The sequence below is a fragment of the Euleptes europaea genome, chromosome 6 (assembly GCF_029931775.1).
Source record: "Euleptes europaea isolate rEulEur1 chromosome 6, rEulEur1.hap1, whole genome shotgun sequence".
Taxonomy (NCBI): Eukaryota; Metazoa; Chordata; class Lepidosauria; order Squamata; family Sphaerodactylidae; genus Euleptes; species Euleptes europaea.
The window spans coordinates 108,095,537-108,113,229 of record NC_079317.1 but is presented as its reverse complement, the minus strand read 5'-3'; the positions used below and the strand labels follow the sequence as shown (position 1 = coordinate 108,113,229).

Here is a 17,693-nt window from a genome sequence, read left to right as displayed (position 1 = left end):
AACATTTCCTTAAGCAAACTTTGTATTTTAATTTCTCTCCCCCCCCCCCCGAACAACAAATGTACTCATGGCAGCCAAAAAAGATTCCAAATTCTCTTAACTGGCAATGGAGCAGTCTCAGCCCAGGTTTTGTTTTTAAGCAGTTATTTCAGTCTGTAGCATTATGTGTCACCTGAATGATCACACAGTGGAACTGGAAGATGTCACTGGGGAGGGAGCTGGAAGGAGCCTGGGTAAGTTTCTGCTGGAGGAGCCAACATTTGTGGCTCACAAACCTTAGAACCCACAGATATCAGTGGTCAGAAGGCACTGGAGTTACTCTCAGAGACTCCAGCCACCCTGTTACTGGCAGGAAGAGCCGAGCTCCTGCGTCCCTGGTGCAAAACCCTTTGCGCCTGTGAGGTGCAAGGCCCACACATTGTCTGTTCAGATGGGCCCCTTGGAGTCTCAGTGCTCATGCCCAGGTCAGGAAGGAGTGGAAGGGCCAGTGAAGCCCTCATGTGCCAGGCCACCCAAACCGTGCCTCCTGCTGACGATTAGCGCTGCAGAGTCCAACAGCAGAGTCTCTGGAGCATCCGGTGGGCCCCGGATCACTTGCAGACGCTGACCCACTCGGTGAGCCGGCACTCCTCACAAGCCACAAAGCAGCACCAGTGGAACTTGCAGTTGCAGCGCTCGCTGCGTGTTTGCCGCAGGATGTTGTGCCCCCGCCCGCAGCACAAGCTCTCACAGTTGTCCATGCCTGGGCTGGTCTTGTTGCACAAGCGCCCTTGCGTGCCCATGGAGTCTAAGGCTGGTTCCCTCTCACAGAAGTCTGGTGATTTCTCAAAGTAAACCAGGTCACTGATGCCAGCCCGACGCCGGTGGCGGGCGTGACCTAGCTCCATCTGTCCTGTGTTCCTGTTGTGGGGCCGGATCAGCATGGCCCCAGAGAAGCGCTCTTTGAGCAGTGAGCCCACCAGCCGGAACTCAGGAGTCACTTGCCAGCACGTCTTCAGCTGACAGCTCCCAGAGGTGCCGTGGCACTTGCATTTCCTCCGCATGTTCTCCATCACCACCTGCCAGGGCAAAAGCAAATGTAGTTAATAGAGAACTGCTGTTAACTATTCATAATTGCTCTGCTATTACAAGTATGCTACAGGAAGGGGCTCAGCATGTCTCTCTGGCTGGGTTTGCATCTTGCTCCTAGGGGCCCAGTTAAGCCTCAAGGGGGAGAGCATTCCAAAGGTGCCACCACTGAAAAAGCCCCATCTATGGTTGCCATGCTCCTCGCTTCTAAAGGCAGAGGCACAGACAACACCCAGGAAAAGGCCTTTAACTGGTGGGCAGGACTCCAACCTCAAGTCATTTAGGCAGCTGAACAAAGTTGTTACAAAAGTTGTGCTCTGGTGCTTTATGTTGCTGGGCAAAGGAGAGCCACAGAAGAGTATAAATCATTATTTTCTCCAGGTACAATAGTTTGTATCTTGTATTCCATAGCATGCCAGCTTTTTGGATTTAGAAAATGAACATTGGTTTATGGAAGCTCTCCTCTCCAGTATTCCGTGCATAGCTTTACTTGCAACAAATACCCATGACAGCCACCTGAAGCAGTGAAACCTTTCTCACTGATACAGGCTGAACCAGGACAGTGTTAATGAACATCTTGATCTCAACAATTCATCACCACCAACATGTAATGGGGAGAGGAAGGCACATGGGGTGGGGTCCTCTTGCATAGGGTACATGGGTGTTTCATTTGCCCTTCCCCTGATTCAACAGAAATAGATCCAAACTGTTCCCAGTTGCTATGGTGTTTATTAGGAGTGTGTGTGGGGGGGGGAGGGGATAGTTTATGCAATTTAGGATGGATGCAGTTGTTGTGCCTGGTAACATGCAGCAACATGTAAACAGAGATTGCATGGCTGCAAGCAGCTTGGCATTTTATATACACAGAGACTGAAGGAGGTATGGAAGCAGTGAAATGGATCAAACAGGATAAGGGGAATGTGAAAGAGCTGGATGCCACCATGGGTATGATGGACATCCACCTGTCCCCATCAAAGATGCAAGAGGCATTGGATTATGTTACTAAGAATGATGATTGGACAGTGAGTCTGAAAAACTTCATGTTTGGATTGAACAAGACTCAACACTTTTCCCGAGCTGAAAGGGACAGAGTCGCTGTCGAAAACCTGGATTCCATTCTGGAAAGCAGGGGCCTCAGCTTAACCAAAGAGGAGATGGAGCAGGCTCTGAAGCGCATTACAGTGGATGAGGATGGGAAAATAAACCTGAATGCAATCATGAATAGTGTAAAGTGTACAAAACAGCTGTCCAGTGCTGCAGGAGACCAAGGAAGTATGGTTGCTGTGGGAGATGTAAACTCCCTTTTATCCAAGATGGGGAGATCCACCTAACCAAAGAGGAACTTGAAGAGGCATTGAAGCACATGAGTGTGGATGGTGAGCAGAAGACAGCTTTCTGAAAATGGGAAGGTGAACATGAATGAACTGATGGATTACATTTAACTAAAAAGGCAAACGCAGTCTTGGGCTGCATCAACAGAAGTATAGTGTCCAGATCACGCGAAGTGATGGTATCGCTTTACTCTGCTCTGGTTAGACCTCAACTAGAGTACTGTGTTCAGTTTTGGGCAACACAATTTAAGAAAGATGTAGACAAGCTGGAACGGGTCCAGAGAAGGGCAACAAAGATGGTGAGGGGTCTGGAGACCAAGTCCTATGAGGGAAGGTTGAAGGAGCTGGGTATGTTTAGCCTGAAGAGGAGAAGACTGAAAGGGGATATGATAACCATGTTCAAGTACTTGAAGGGCTGTCATATAGAGGAGGGTGCCGAGTTGTTTTCTGTTGCTCAAGAAGGTCGGACCAGAACCAACGGGTTGAAATTAAATCAAAAGAGTTTCCGTCTAGACATTAGGAAGAATTTTCTAACAGTTAGAGCAGTTCCTCAGTGGAACAGGCTTCCTCGGGAGGTGGTAAGCTCTTCTTCCCTGGAGGTTTTTAAGAAGAGGTTAGATGGCCATCTGTCAGCAATGCTGATTCTGTGACCTTAGGCAGATGATGAGAGGGAGGGCATCTTGGCCATCTTCTGGTCACTAGGGGTGTGGAGGGGGGAGGTAGTTGTGAATTTCCTGCATTGTGCAGGGGGTTGTACTTGATGGCCCTGGTGGTCCCTTCCAACTCTATGATTCTATGATTCTGTGATTCTATGTGCTCCAAACCCGTACAGAATCACAAAGTGAAAGGGATCAGGTGTCTGTGGGTAACTTAGATGCTCTTCTGATCAGCATGGGCATCTACTTAACAGATGATGAGATCCAGGAAGCTCTGAGATATGCAGGGATAGATGAGGATGGCAAAATTAACCTGGCTGAGTTCATGAAAAGGGTGAAATTGTGCAGTGAGCAGCGGATGCTGAAGGAAAAATGGTTGTGGCTGATGAGGATGGGCGTCCATCTTGCAGAAGAGGAGATGGAGGAGGCTTTGAAGCACATCGCTCATGATGCTGAAGGGAAAGTGGGCCTGAAGAGCACGATCGAGAGTGTCAAGGCTACATGGCGACCCTCCATGTTTCAAAAAGACAAGATTGATGCTCAACATCTGGAAGGCATCCTGGCCAGCACGGGCATCTACCTCACAGCCGAAGAGCTTTAGGAAGCATTAAAATATGCCCCTGTGGATGTGAATGGGAAGGTGAACTTGAGAGAATTTATGAAGGTGGTCAGAGCAGTCCAGCCACATCCCAGGACTGCTGAAGGGACGCTGAATGACCTGAAAGGAGTAAAACGAGAGATCCTGAAGATGCCCTGGATAAAGCCAGATAGATGGATCAAAGGAGAGTCAAGGGTCAACGTTGACAGCTTGGATACCATCTTATTGGAAGTGGGGGTCCATTTAACCCACAAGTGGCTGCATGAGGCACCGAAATATGCACCAATGGACGCTGATGAGAAGGTAGACTTATAAGCGTTTAAGAAAGATGTGAGAGCCATCATGAAAACTGAAGAAAGGGTGGATGCCAGCAAGCTGAAGTCTGTCCTGGCTGACATATGAATCCATTTGACCCAAGAGGAGGTGCAGCGAGTTCTCAAGCTGGCAACGGTTAACAAGGATGGGACGAAAGATGTCTTGTGGGCTGCCCAAGCCATCCTCAGCCTTAAGAACAAAAAGGTGGAGATCAGCAACCTTGGCTCTGTCCTGGCTGCTCTGGGGATCTATTTAACCCACGAGGAGCTGCAGGAAGCTCTCACGCGAACCAGATTTAATGAGGATGGGACAGTGAATTTGAGTGACTTCACGAGGGCTTGCAATGCTACTTTAACCCTCCCCAGCACTCGGGCCTCTCCCTGTCAAGGAATCATGGGAGCCATGTTTCTTTACACTCCCCATTTGGGAAAGAGCAGGATCTGTGCTGCTTTGCTGGGTGTCATTTGGAGATGGATCTCCTTTCCTATCCTTCCATAACACAGAAACACACAAACCTGTAGTGGGACAGGAAGGATTCCACTCACTAACCAGCCAAGTCCAGGTTGTACCCTTGCATGTGGATTGTCATTTTTGGAAGACAGAAAGCAACTCCGAGGATCTAAGGATCCTTTTGCTTTGCAGAGAAAAGGCTTTTGGTTTGTGCAACTTTAGGTGCTGCATGAACAAGATAAGTCTTTTTTACAAGTTCCCTTTGGCCTTTTCTTTTGTTTTATAGTTATATAAGCATTTGTCCTCAACACTTCTTGCTTAGTTTTTCAGATGCTGGACTGAGATAAAAGAAATAAACTGTTACATTTTTGTGATTTTATAAGTTTAAAATTGTAATTTATTTATCATTAATGTTGATTGTGATGTATTGTAATTGAATTGCCTTGGATGATATTATATGGATGTAAGCCGCCCTGAGCCCAGCCTCAGTTGTGATAGGATGGGATAAAAATCTAATAAAATAAAATAAATAAAAATACAGGATGGGAGTGATGGATGGGGTTATTATTCCAGAGCTATGAGTTAGCACTTCAGATTTAAAGACAATATTCAAATCATGAGGTTGTTGGGTTTTTAATTACATTTTACTTACACCATTTTTAAATTTTGGCATTTGATTGCAAAAGACATGCGCCAGTAGGGGTGTTTGCCCCAAACTTTCTCCTCTGACAACAAAAGGCAATAGTGGATGACAAAAGGCAACAGCTGTAACACCGAAAGGGTGTTCCTTTGAATTCTGAAATAGGGTCTAGTCCACACAAATGTTTGTTAGAAGAAAAGTTGTTAATCTTTAAGGTGCCACAAGACTCCTAATTAGTTCTGTTGCAACAGACTAACATGGCTACTCTTCTGGAATTATTATATTTAAAAAGTTGAAATTCACCAGAAAAAAATATGAGATAGAGGATGTCACCATGATAAGACCATAGCATTGACCAGAAAATCCATTAGGAAGGTATGTGACTTGGTATGGGCTGGATTAGGGCTGTCGATTCAGTTCGTCCCAAACCGAAAAACAGCTGAATTTCCCCTGATTCGGCGGTTTTTAGTTCGGATGGAACTGAACTCAAAAAAGGCGGGAAAATGGGGAGCCGAATTCAGCGAGTTTGGGGTGTTCGGTGAATAAATTCGGCAAATTCGGGGTTCAGCGCAGCAGCATAACCGTCAGTTAGTAAGCAGCATTCTCCCGCGGCCAATCGGTGGCCAAGCTGGGTCTTCTGCTGGCCAATCAGTCGCGATTGAGTGCATGAGCCCAGATGCTGCGTGGCCTGGAGAGAGAAAGAGAGAGTATCTGTTTGTGTGAGAGAGATCCCCCTTGGGGGGGGGAGCGTGTGCACATTCGAGCCATTCCATTGCTGCAGGGGGTGCATTTTTGGGGATAGAGCCCCCAAACTTTCAGCATAGCTTCAGAGGACCCTTCTTGCAGGAACCCCCAAGTTTTGTAAAGATTGGATCAGCGGGGGGTGAAATATGGGGCCGGGAAGGGGTCCCCCCACCCTTAATGTGCATCACCCAACGCTCCCAGCCCCGACAAACAGCTGAGCTGCGGGGAGCAAGGGCGGAGCAGGTGCGAAGATGGAACAGAAGACATCCACAGTAAGACCCATTTTGGGGCTTTTCTCTATAACTTTTCTCTGTGTGTGTGTGGGGGAAGCAGAGTCTGTGTGTGTGTGGGGAGGGAGCAGTTTCTGTGGGTGTGGGGGGAAAGCCAAAGGGGGCTTTCGCCCATTCTGCCTGGGGGGGTGCCCCCTCGAGTCTCTCTCTCCCTGGTTTGAGGGGGGGCTTCAGTTGTGTGTCCTCAGGTTTTCCCCCATTCATACAATCAGTTAGGTCTATTTTGATGCTTGCTCAAAACTGGTTTTCAAATTGTGACTTAAAGAATGCATTTGCCTGGTCCCAAGTCTGATGCAAAAGGGGAAATTCCACCCCCTCCTGCTCCTTATGCATAGCTAGCATGCCTCTGTCCCTTTCCTTTGCAAACTCCCAGGCATCAGGTGTTGCTTTGCATGGTTGCAAACGTGTTGCTTTGCATGGTTTGCATGCTTTGCATGGTTGCAAAAGTGTTGCTTTGTATGGTTTGCAAACTTCTTCGCACCTGCCCCGCCCTTGTTCCCCCCAGCTCAGCTGTTTGTCGGGGCTGGGAGCTTCGGGAATGGGCAGCAAGCGCTGCTAATTGCAAACCCCCATTGTCAGAGATGCACATTAAGGAGGGGGGATCCCTTTCGGGGCCCATATCTCAGCCCCCCCCAACCCAATCTTCACAAAACATGGGGGTTCTTGCAAGAAGGGTCCCCTCAAGCTACGCTGAAAGTTTGGGACCTCGACCCCCCAAAATGCCCCCCCCGGAGCCGCGGAAAGGCGTGATTGTGTTTTTAATGGCTTTATTCAGCCGAATTTTTCCCCGAACTCCAGATCTCATGCCGAATTGCACGGACCCGAAGTGGGGGAGTTCGGACTTCGGCATTTCCCGAATAAAAACGAGCCGAATTTTGCCGAATCTGAATTTTACCGAATTTTTTTTTCAACAGCCCTAGGCTGGATTGCAGACAACTTGCTGCCTTGTACAGAATTTGAGGGGCTTCTACTTGTTTGACAAGGCTGTGGCTCAGTGGCAGCATAGCAGATTTTCATGGGGTTTAAAGCAGCCGGGGGGGGGGGGGAAGGATCCAATCAGGGAAACAGCACAGAGAAGAAAAAAATAAACCCTTCCTTCTCCAGTGCCATGGCCATAATCCAGATTCCCCATCCCTTTATGGTTGCTATTTAGGTTCAAATTACACATCTGTAGTTCCTATCACAGAACTCTAAGGAAGAAAGTTAAAAGAAGCAGATAGGGAGGGAGGTCAACAACAGTTTTTAGTATAGGGGGCCCAAACTAACACACAGGTTCTTCTAGTAGTAAAGATGGGCAAGGGAACAAGCATGAAGGCAGGTTTTTTTTTTTTTAACATCCTCTGCATGGAATGTTTTAGATGTAATTAATTTTGGCTTGGTATGTGTGAATTAGGTGGATTGTGAAGGATCTCCTCCGGGGGTTCCTGGGTAGAAGTTCTTCCAAGAAGCTTCTGCCCAAGAAAGAGCTGATGCATCAAAACAATTGGGGGGGGGAGGGACTGTGATCTTCCCCCAAGCCTTTGACACTTACAAAAGCACATGTGGTCAGCACACACACTGTATTGCTCATTGGAGTAAATACACAACTACCTTCAATGTTGAGAACAGCCCCACTGACTGCATGAATAGCCCCCCCCCCCAAAAAAAAACAGCCCAACCCAAGCCTCCTCCTGCTAAAATCTGGAGGGATCAGGCTTTTGCCCACCTGCCTATTAGCCACACCGGCTCCCCAGGGCAGCAATGGAGCAGTGGTGGCATGCACTGTACCGCCCCAACCATCAGACAGGCATGTTCCAACGGGGAGAGAGGAGACTGCCTCCGGCCTGGGAAATCCCATTTTCCTAATGGATGGGGGAGAGTCAGCTCTAACTAAATAAACTGATACCAGTTAGCCCAGACACCACTGAGGGGCATAGCTACTGTCTTTTGGCCAGATCAGAGAAACCCTGAATCCCACATCACTGCTGTGATTTAAATGGCTGCATGACATGCTGCTGCTGCTAATTTCTGTCTGCCCTGAAGCTGTTAGAAGCTTGTGCCGCTGTCTGGAAGAAAGTAGCAACGTTATCTGGGTTTGTCACTGGCACAATTGAGAAGAGTGGTAAGCTTGGACTCAAGAGGTCCAGCTACAAATCTCTGGTCTGCTATGCAAACCCACCAGACGGCCCTGGACAAGTCACAATCTCTCATGGAGGCTGTGCAGGGCAAAATGAGATAAGCATTGAACAGAGATGGGAGAACTGAATGGGAAGACACTGTCAAGCCTGTGCCATGTTTCACCCAAGCAAGCCAAACTCCAATCTACCAGTCACAGCCAGCTAGTGTAGTATAATGATTAGAGCATCAGACTAGGATCTAGGAGACCCAGATTATATGAATCCTCACTTTCTTTTTTTGAATCCTCACGCTACCATGGAACCTCGCTGGGTGACCTTGGGCCAGTCATATACTCTCAGCCTAACCTACTGGGTTGTTGTGAGTGTCAGGAGCATGCCATGAGGATGGTATGCGGTAGTGCGATTGAGCTGCCTCTAGGTGCTGTTCTGTTGTTCTGTCCAAGGCCAGTCTGTGCCCTGTGTTTAGTCTGCATAGATTCCCATACTGTGGGAATTGCCAAGTGCTTCCTGCCTCTGGGAGGGGGGTTGCCTAGGTTACCAGTTATCTCCTTTTGCTTTTCCATATATGCTAAGCCCTTTGCCTTTTGCCCCTCACTAGTTTCCTTCTGAATATGGCTTCTGTAACCTGTCAATTCTAACCAATAAAACTGCTTTCGTGGACTTGCCGTCAGCTGGAATCTGTTTATAGGTTTGCCGCAGGGCTAGAGCTTACATTAGGAAACTAGTCCTGATCCTTACTTGCTGCCCTTGGCTGGAGCCCTGGAGGGTTCACCTAGGCATTTGTCTCCTCGGGTTGGGGCGCAGGACGAGCTCCCCGAGGACCCTGACTTGCTGCATGCCGTCTTGGAGGAGACGTTGAGAACTGACGTGGAGGCCACCCGGCTGGTTGGGCTGGTGATTGATCAGTGGCGTCGCCTGGCAGCATCGATTCCTTGGAGGACCCAGGACGCTGATCTACATGCCTGCGATGACCTTTTGGGACTGGATACTTTACTAGTATTGAAGCTAGGGCGTGGTTGGCTGCCTTTAAACTACACCTTAAACTGTGCTTTAGCACTGAGGGGTTCCTAGCTTCTCTGAAGCATGACCCTTTCAAATCCTCATGGCAAAAAATCTTAGATGAGAAACTGGCGTTGCTGGGCTTCTCGCAGGATATGTTATCAGATCTTGGGAAAACTGAAGCTTTTGCCAAAATTAAAAAGCGCATTAAAGAGCTCGATTATAACAGCACTACTTTTCATGCTCGTCGCGTCTGTTCATCCCAGTTCTTCGGAATACCCCCTCCACGTGGTCTGCCTGCCTATACATATTATCTGACAACTCCTCGTCTCTGTAGAGCTTTTTGCTTGGCTAGATTGAATGCTAACCCTTCTATGGTAATGCAGGGCAGAATTCTGAATATACCATACTCAGACAGGATCTGCCCTTGCTCTTCTGGCTCTATTGACACATTAGCCCATGCCCTTTTGGAATGCCGCTTTTACGAGGAACTTCGATCGCACTATATTTCCCCCCTTTTAATATACAAATCCAATGCCTCTGTGACTGACATAATGCCTTTTTTACTGAGCGACAGGGACCCCAAGGCTACATTGTCAGTGGCAAGATTTGTTTCAGTCCTTATATCCCTCCAACACTAGATATATGCTGCTCAAGATCAATTGATCAAGGAGCTCCTAAGGGATAAAAGGAAAGGAAAGAGGAGACTCGATTAGCGCAAGAGGACTTTGCTCTGCTAACTCGACTATTGTCTGAGCTTATGCTCCGCGGGGCGCAACAGGAGGCCCCAATCCAGGGGCTCAGGTTCTGTTTCCCAATGACGGGGGCCCGGGAGGGAGATGTTCCGCAAACTGTTCCGGATCCCACCCTATGTCGCCAGAAAGCACAAAACGTTGCCGCCAGGACAGTCCTGGCCCTTCTTGGATTTACCGCCACCTATGGCAACGGCAGCTGATGTCGAGAAGGTACTAAACCCCGATTTTGGTCCTTCCTCTGCGGATCTTGCTCAACAGATCCAATCGCTGTTGGGTCAACACAAGGAGATCCTATTGCTCTTGGAACAAGCGGCCGAACCAATTGTGACGGTCGCCGCGGCCACCAAACCTGAGGCGGACCGCGTGCTCGCTGACCAGAGGCAGGCGGAGGAACAACTGTTGGCGGATGCGGCCACCGCTCGGGTGCGGGCAATGACAGGAACGGGAACGCGGTCAAAAGTTGGTGGAGGATCCGACCGGTCTCTCCCCTCGTGGTCTTTGGGCTTCCCGAAACCTGCCCTGCCCCGGGAAGTAGCGCGCAGACAGCGACTCACCTTTGCTCCTGATCCTCAAGAATATGAGGAGGACTTATACGCAGAGGAGGGGGACTGGAATACAAACTACCGAGCCAGTCAAGCCCGACGGACTGGAGGGGCTGAAGAGGAGATCCATGCCTTAAGGTTTCAAAACCGAGAGCTTTTGGATCGTATGGCCCGTATGCAAGACCAAATGGACTTGTTGATGCATGAATACGGTCACCTGCAGCGAGCTCAAGTGCCACCTGCGCAGGCACCAATCACAGGACAGCAACCCCCTGGCCAACAACCTCCGGCACAACCAATACCACAGCAACCTCCGGGGCAGCTGTGGCAGCCAATACCACAACAACCCCCCGGCCAGCAACCTCCGGCACCTCCACCAGTGGGACCGGTGGTGCAGTGGAAGCAACCCCGATTACGTGTGACATTTGATGGCTCCGCGGATGCATTGCCTTATTTTCTTCACCAAGTAGACAGTTACATGAGAGAACAAGGGCATACCTTCCCCACTGAAGACAGCTGAGTGAGATTTGTTTCCTCACTTCTAGCTGGAAAGGCTGCAGAATGGATGGTCCTTCAATTTGATACTCGAGCCCGCTCCATAGGGTCACTTAATGAGTTCATGCGAGCGTTAAGGAGACGCTTTGAGGATCCGTTTCAGGGAGAGAAGGCCAAGGCGGCCCTCCTACAACTCCGTCAAGGATCCTCCTCAGTCCGAGAGTTTGTGGACGAGTTCCAAAGACTCGCTAATAAAATAGTCGATTGGACTGAAGCGACCCGGGTGCACTACTTCAGAACAGCATTGCATCCTGAGATCCTAAACTGGGCATATATGCAACGAGACCCAGCCACCTTGGAAGAGTGGATTTTGCTGGCGGAAGAGGTGGAAAGCTGCCGCCAGTTTATTTCTCTTGCCCGATGGCAGGCCAGGGAGGGGGGAAGCCAGAAAAACCCTCCTAAACCTGCCGCTCCTCAGGCCCCGCGGAGGCCGGCTCTACCTCCACCAGACCGAGCATTGCAATTTCAAAGGGGAGCCTGCCTCGTTTGCGGTACCATGGGCCATTTCGCAGCCGCCTGCCCGTCACGTCAGGGACTGCCGAATCCCTCTCCCAAGCCAGAGGGAACTCCTCGAGGGAGAGGACGAGCTCGGGGGAGAGGCACCACTGCCAAGTGGAGCATCGCTCCAAGATGAAAGGCCCCCCCAGCTCTGCACGCCGGAGAAGTGACAATGGACCTTTCGCCAGCGGACCCGTCGGGGTCCAGGATTACAATTACTACTCCTGGAGAGAGCAGCCCCGCTTCTTCAGAGGAGGGTGACCACTGGAACTTCCCAGCCCTTAACTTGGAATCCCCCAGCGAACAGCCAAAAAACGGACAGGGTCTGCGGTAGAGGGAGCGATACCGCAGACCTCTGCAGGTGTTCCTGCGAAACCCAAGGCTCCTTTTATGGTGAGTGACGTGGAAGAGACTGTGTATGTAGATGTGATATTACAACATTATAGAAAAGGTCCTCAATTACAAGTTAAAGCCTTAATAGACTCAGGGTGTGCCTGCTCGTTAATTAACTTAACCACCTTTAAGGTGCTCCAAGTGAAGTCAGTCCCTTTATTGACACCTGTTCATTTCGCTCAAATGGATGGCAGTGATTTCAGAAGGGGCAGTCGACCGTCGCACTCACAGAGTGGCAATGCACCATTGGGAACAAATCAACTTCACTATTGTGCCCAATGTTCGTTATGCTGTGGTGTTAGGAGCAAATTGGCTCAAAGGGCACAGTCCCACCATAGACTGGGAAGCTGAGACCTTAGCATTCAATAGCCCGCTGTGTGATCTACACTGATATGAAGTGGCCGTTAAAACTGTAGTCAAACCAACTCCTGCTCTAGCCTCGGACACCTCCAGTCCGACCTACTTGCCACCCGACTATCAGGACTTTGCAGATGTATTCAATGTGCAGGAGTGTGATGTTTTACCTCCCCACCGTCGGACTGATTGTGTTATTGAGGTGGTGGGGGATGAAAAACTGCCAAAGAGTAAGATTTACCCAATGAGCCCCACAGAACAAACGGTGCTCCGCGAGTTTTTAGACAAGAACTTGGCTCGCTGTTTCATCCGACCCTCCACCGTGCCCTGCTCGGCACCGGCCTTTTTCATACATAAGAAAACGGGGCATTTGCGTTTGTGTATTGACTTCCGGAAACTCAATGCCGTCACTCAAACGAATGCCTACCCCATCCCCCTCATCTCTGATCTCTTGGGACAATTGAAGGAAGGACACGTTTTCACCAAGTTGGATTTTGTTGAGGCTTATTACAGAGTCAGAATTCGGGAGGGGGATCAATCTCTGACAGCCTTTCCCATTGCTTTGGGATGTTCGAGTTTATGGTGATGCCGTTTGGATTGAAAGGGGCTCTGGGAGTCTTCATGCAACTCATTAACGAGATCCTCCATGACCTGCTGTTCAGAGGAGTGGTAGTTTATTTAGATGACATTCTTATTTACTCTAAAACCATGGATGAACATGTTGCCTTGGTCAGAGAGGTGCTGCAACGTCTTAGAAATCATCAGCTCTATGCCAAACTATCTAAGTGCGAGTTTCACAAGGAGGAATAACTTTCCTAGGGTATGTCATCTCGCACCAGGGACTGACTATGGATCCAGAAAAGGTGCGAGCTGTGCTTAGTTGGGAACCACCCTCTACTCGTAAACAAGTACAAAGATTTCTCGGGTTCGCAAATTTTTACAAGGCGTTCCTCCCTCATTTCACTCGGATTGCTCTACCCATCACCAATCTCCTTAAAACTAAGGGAAAAGGGGATTCGGCCACCTTACCCAACGCCCGGGTGGAGTGGACCCCCCCAGTGTCAAACCGCCTTTGATAGTCTTAAGCAGATTTTTACGTACGAGCCTGTCTTGCAGCACCCCGACTGAACTCAGCCGTTCATAGTTCAAGTAGATGCCTCCGACATAGCGATGGGGGGTGCACTTCTGCAGCGGGGGGAGGATGGACAAACCCGTTCTCAGACCCGGTCCCCGCCGCTGCCGCTTCCGGAGGGAAAGGACATCACGCGCCCGGCCAAGCTGGTAACACCACCCGTCTCACTTCCTCCTCCCTCGGAGCGACCTGCAGCCACGATTCCTGAGGCACAGGAACCCGAGAACCCCGTTCGGTCGCCCCCCGCTCCAGTGTCGATTCCAGGGACAACTCCAGAGGGTATGGAAGGTCTGTCTGAGTCCTTTAGGGGCACTCTTCTACGCAGTTGTCAAGCCTTTGCCTTTTGCCCCTCACTAGTTTCCTTCTGAATATGGCTTCTGTAACCTGTCGATTCTAACCAATAAAACTGCTTTCGTGGACTTGCCGTCTGCTGGAATCTGTTCATGTGGTCACAGGCCAAGTATCTGTTCTTTATGCAGAGCGCTAGCTGCGCCTGGGGTAATGGAACCAGAATATCTGCTGTCGACTGGTGTGCTTTGACCAAGCTCCACAGACATCAACAACCTCCCACCAACACCCCCCTCCTCCTGGGGAGGACTCCCACTGTTTTGTCAAGAACAGAGACTCCCTTGGCCTCCCTCCAAGCAAGGATCACCCTTGCAGGCCAGGACCCCGCCGGTGTTGCCCATCACCATGGTGGCCCGCTCTCCAGCACCTCTCACCAAGAGAGCCAACCACCCTCACCTGTGGGATGCTTAGGCCAGGGGGCTGGGCAGCTCACCGGGGAGGTAGGCCAGTGGAGCTGGCCGGGAGCCTGCCCTGCCCCCCAAAGTGTGTGCTGCATTTTGGGCATGCCGCCCCTCTAAAACATCCCCTCAGGGTTGACACCTGGGCTTCAGATGTCAAGGGCGGCGAGGATGAGTTGGCAGCCAGGAGGTCGGAAGGAGGAGGAGGACTGGGAGGAGTAAGATGGCCCGTGGCAACTGACGGACCTGCATCTCCACTCCCGTCTGGAGAGGGGTCTGGGGTAGTCTCTCTGGGCAGCCACCACTGGCTCGCCAGTGCTTGCTGAGGGGAAGACTACTGGAGTGAGTTCTTCTGACAGCCGCTCCACTACCACATGGCGGCTGGGACACCAGATAGCTCCCCCTGGCAAAGGTGCTCCACGGGCGGAGAGCTCGACAAGGGAGGTCATCACTCTGTTCCTTGTCTTGCAGAGTTGGGAGGCGCCTGTCTATGGTTCCCCCAGAAGTCTCCCAGGGCCGCACCTGCTGCCACTGGAGCCGCAGGGGATTTTTCTGCCGGACTGGCTCCTTCTGCTCTGACCAAAGATGAGGGGCTGTCACCCGGGGCCTGCTCCGCCTGGTTGGACCAGGAGAATGAGTCCCCGCTCCGCAGGATGGAGGCAGGTGACCAGGCAGCAAGGAGTGGGGGGTGGGGGCCGGCCCTAGGGCCCCCGGCCACCCCATTGGAGACCCCCACAACCTCTGTGTCATCCAGTCTTGCAGGAGTAGCAGAGAGATCCCTGGCCCTTCCAGGCAGGGCGCACACTGCCCAGCAGTTCATGGTGGACATTGCCCAGTCCTGGCAGTTGCCAGGTTGGCTGGCCCTTCGAGAACCTGAGGTACACCTGGGGGCCGACGGGTCTGGCGCTGTGGCTGCCCCCCCTCCCTTGGAAGATGCATCTGACGGAGCCTCCACCAACCTTGCATTGCCAGCCACTGACCAGGGGAGCCCTCCCTCCTGCACCCCACCACCGGATTGGCAAGCGACCTGCTTGCTGTGAGGGCACCCAGCCAACAGGGCCCCCACCCACAGAGCACTGACTGCGGCTCCTTGGCTGGCTGGTCACCAAAGGCAGAGAGCCCGGGGTGGATATGTCCATCTCTGCGGCTGCCCCGCCCAACAACGTGGCCAGCCCGGAGCATTCGGGTGTCTTCCTCCCATCCCCCTTCCTCTTCTCGTTCCATTCTCCCAGCCCTCACTGCCTCCCAATAAAGGTCTTCTTCCTCCGACCCACACCATCTCCAGCCACCTCACTTGTTGATACGGGAGCGGGGGGAGGGCGGCAAGCGTGCATGGGAGATGGGGGTCTGCCGCCTTATCCACCACTGTCACTGTTCAATGGCCGCCGCCTGGGAAGGCTCCGGTTCAGAGAGGGGGGAGGTCAAGAAGGCAGGCCTTAGCGTTGCAGAGCTGGCAGATCCCAATCAGCATAGCGAACATTTGCATGCAGGTGGAGCTGTCCTTTTTCAGACCCTCCCAGCCCTCCCCCTCACTGGGGCCACCCTCGCCAGCCTGGGGGGTCCAGTGTCCACCCCCCATGAATGGCCGACCCCCTATTCCCCCAGGACCCAGGCCACCATGCCATGTCAGTCATTCGTGGCCACACAGGTGCTACTACCACCGCTCAACCATTCCTCATGGGGTCTGGCCGTCATCCGAGCTTGGACGTCCCATGCAGTCAATGCTGGGAACCCCGGGGCCTGCATGGGCACGGGGACAGGCCACCTGATCAGATGCGCTGTTCCCTTGTCTCGCCTTGGTGGCGGGATGCTTTTAACCAGACCTGCCCCTGTCCAGCCGAGGTGCTATCGCTCCTGTGTGGCACCTCCAAGCTCGGACGCCAGCAGATCCCCTGCCCCCTCTTCTAGGGGTCCACGTTTTCCATTGTTGAAACACAGATCTGGCAGTGGCCATCTCACCGAGGGCGCCCCGTCCCTGCAGGGGTCTCTGTGGCCCCCACCGCAGGGGCACCCAATGTCTGAGGTGGATGGGAGGTGGCGGGTGGCGCAGCGGTCACCCAGCCATCCAGGACTGTCAGCGAGAGGGGCCACCTAGGTCTCCAGGCCAGAATGGGTGCGAGGCAGGAAGAGATGGGGCCACAAGGAGGAGGCTTGCAATAGCTTTATTGTAGTGACTGAAGCGGTGGAACGACTCATTTGGCAGAGCCAAGAAACAGGTGTGGCATCTGGTGGCGCTAGGGGCCTCCTTCGAGCAGGCCCTGGCCACAGAACTGGAGGGGCCCGAGTGTGTCCTGCAGCCTCTTATCCTGGCAGAAGTGGTGGAGGGGAGAGGTGTTGAGGTTCTGCATGGTGCGGGTCTGGGAACAGATGAACTGTAGCAGTGAGGCAGAAAAAAAATTCTCACTCTATTTTCTTTCCATCATTCATTAGTTTATAAGCCTATTTAGATAACTAATCTATCTAAATAAGCTTTCATAGAATCATAGAGTTGGAAAGGACCACCAGCGTCATCTAGTCCAACCCCCTGCACAATGCAGAAAGCCTGTTCCACTGAGGAACCACTCTGTCAGGAAGTTTTTCCTCATGTCTAGACGGAAACTCTTTTGATTTAATTTCAACCCATTGGTTCTGGTCTGAAGCACGGGCAGCTTTCCTCACCTCTTCCCAGCCAAGGTGTCAAAAATGCCTTCCAATTCTATCTCTTACGAGGGAAGGTGGCATGGTATAGCCTGATCTCATCAGGTCTCAGAAGTTAAGCAGTGTTGGTACTTGGAAGGGAAACTGCCAAGGAAAACTCTGCAGAGGAAGGCTATGGCCAACCACCTCTGGTTATGGCCAACCACCTCTGCTTAATCACTTGCCTTGAAAGCCCCTTGCTGGAGTTGCCATAAGTCAGCTGCAACTTGATGGCACTTTGCACACATGCATCCTGTCTCTTAAAGATGTTGGAAAGTCCTCTGTTTCTTTTGTATCAGCTCCTGATTATTCCTACTATATCATCTATTTCGTTTGCACAGCATGTTCCTCTCAGTATTTTTTCTATAGCCATGTGTCTAATTTTGTAATTTTATATTTACACACACATACACACAATATAGGATAGATTTCTTACATCTGATAACGCCTCTAGTTCACAAAAACTTCATGTCACTATAATCTTTAGTAAGTAAATCATAAGAACTCTCTCTGTTTACCCTTGTACCTTTATCTACCATAAAACCAGGGGCGAAATAGGGTGCTGCTTTATACAACTGGCTCTGCATGAGAAGCACCTGGGTTCTCTGGGATTGATTTTACTGGCATATCTTTTTAAAAGACTGCTGTTTGTCATCTAACATGAAGCCTGTAGTAGCAACAATACATTTACAAAAAAACAGATCAGATGTCTCACCAATACAATAATAGAAAAACCAACTGCTTGAACAGTGTTTAAAACATAATTAAATCACTTCTAATTATTGGGGGGGTGTCTAGTTTTAACTACTAATCTCAGATTTCGTATATGCTTTA

The 17,693-nt window shown here is 50.9% G+C and overlaps 1 protein-coding gene across 1 annotated transcript in view; it reads right to left on the bottom strand.

Moving 5' to 3' along the window:
• Positions 1 to 570: 570 nt before the first annotated feature.
• The window catches only part of WNT10A (Wnt family member 10A), a 94,005-nt gene continuing 76,882 nt past the window's right edge, over positions 571 to 17,693 (bottom strand). The window contains exon 3 of the mRNA XM_056852044.1: positions 571 to 1,058. Within this exon, the coding sequence (XP_056708022.1) occupies positions 591 to 1,058 (468 nt within the window). The 3' untranslated portion in view covers positions 571 to 590. The remainder of the gene's footprint in view (positions 1,059 to 17,693) is intronic.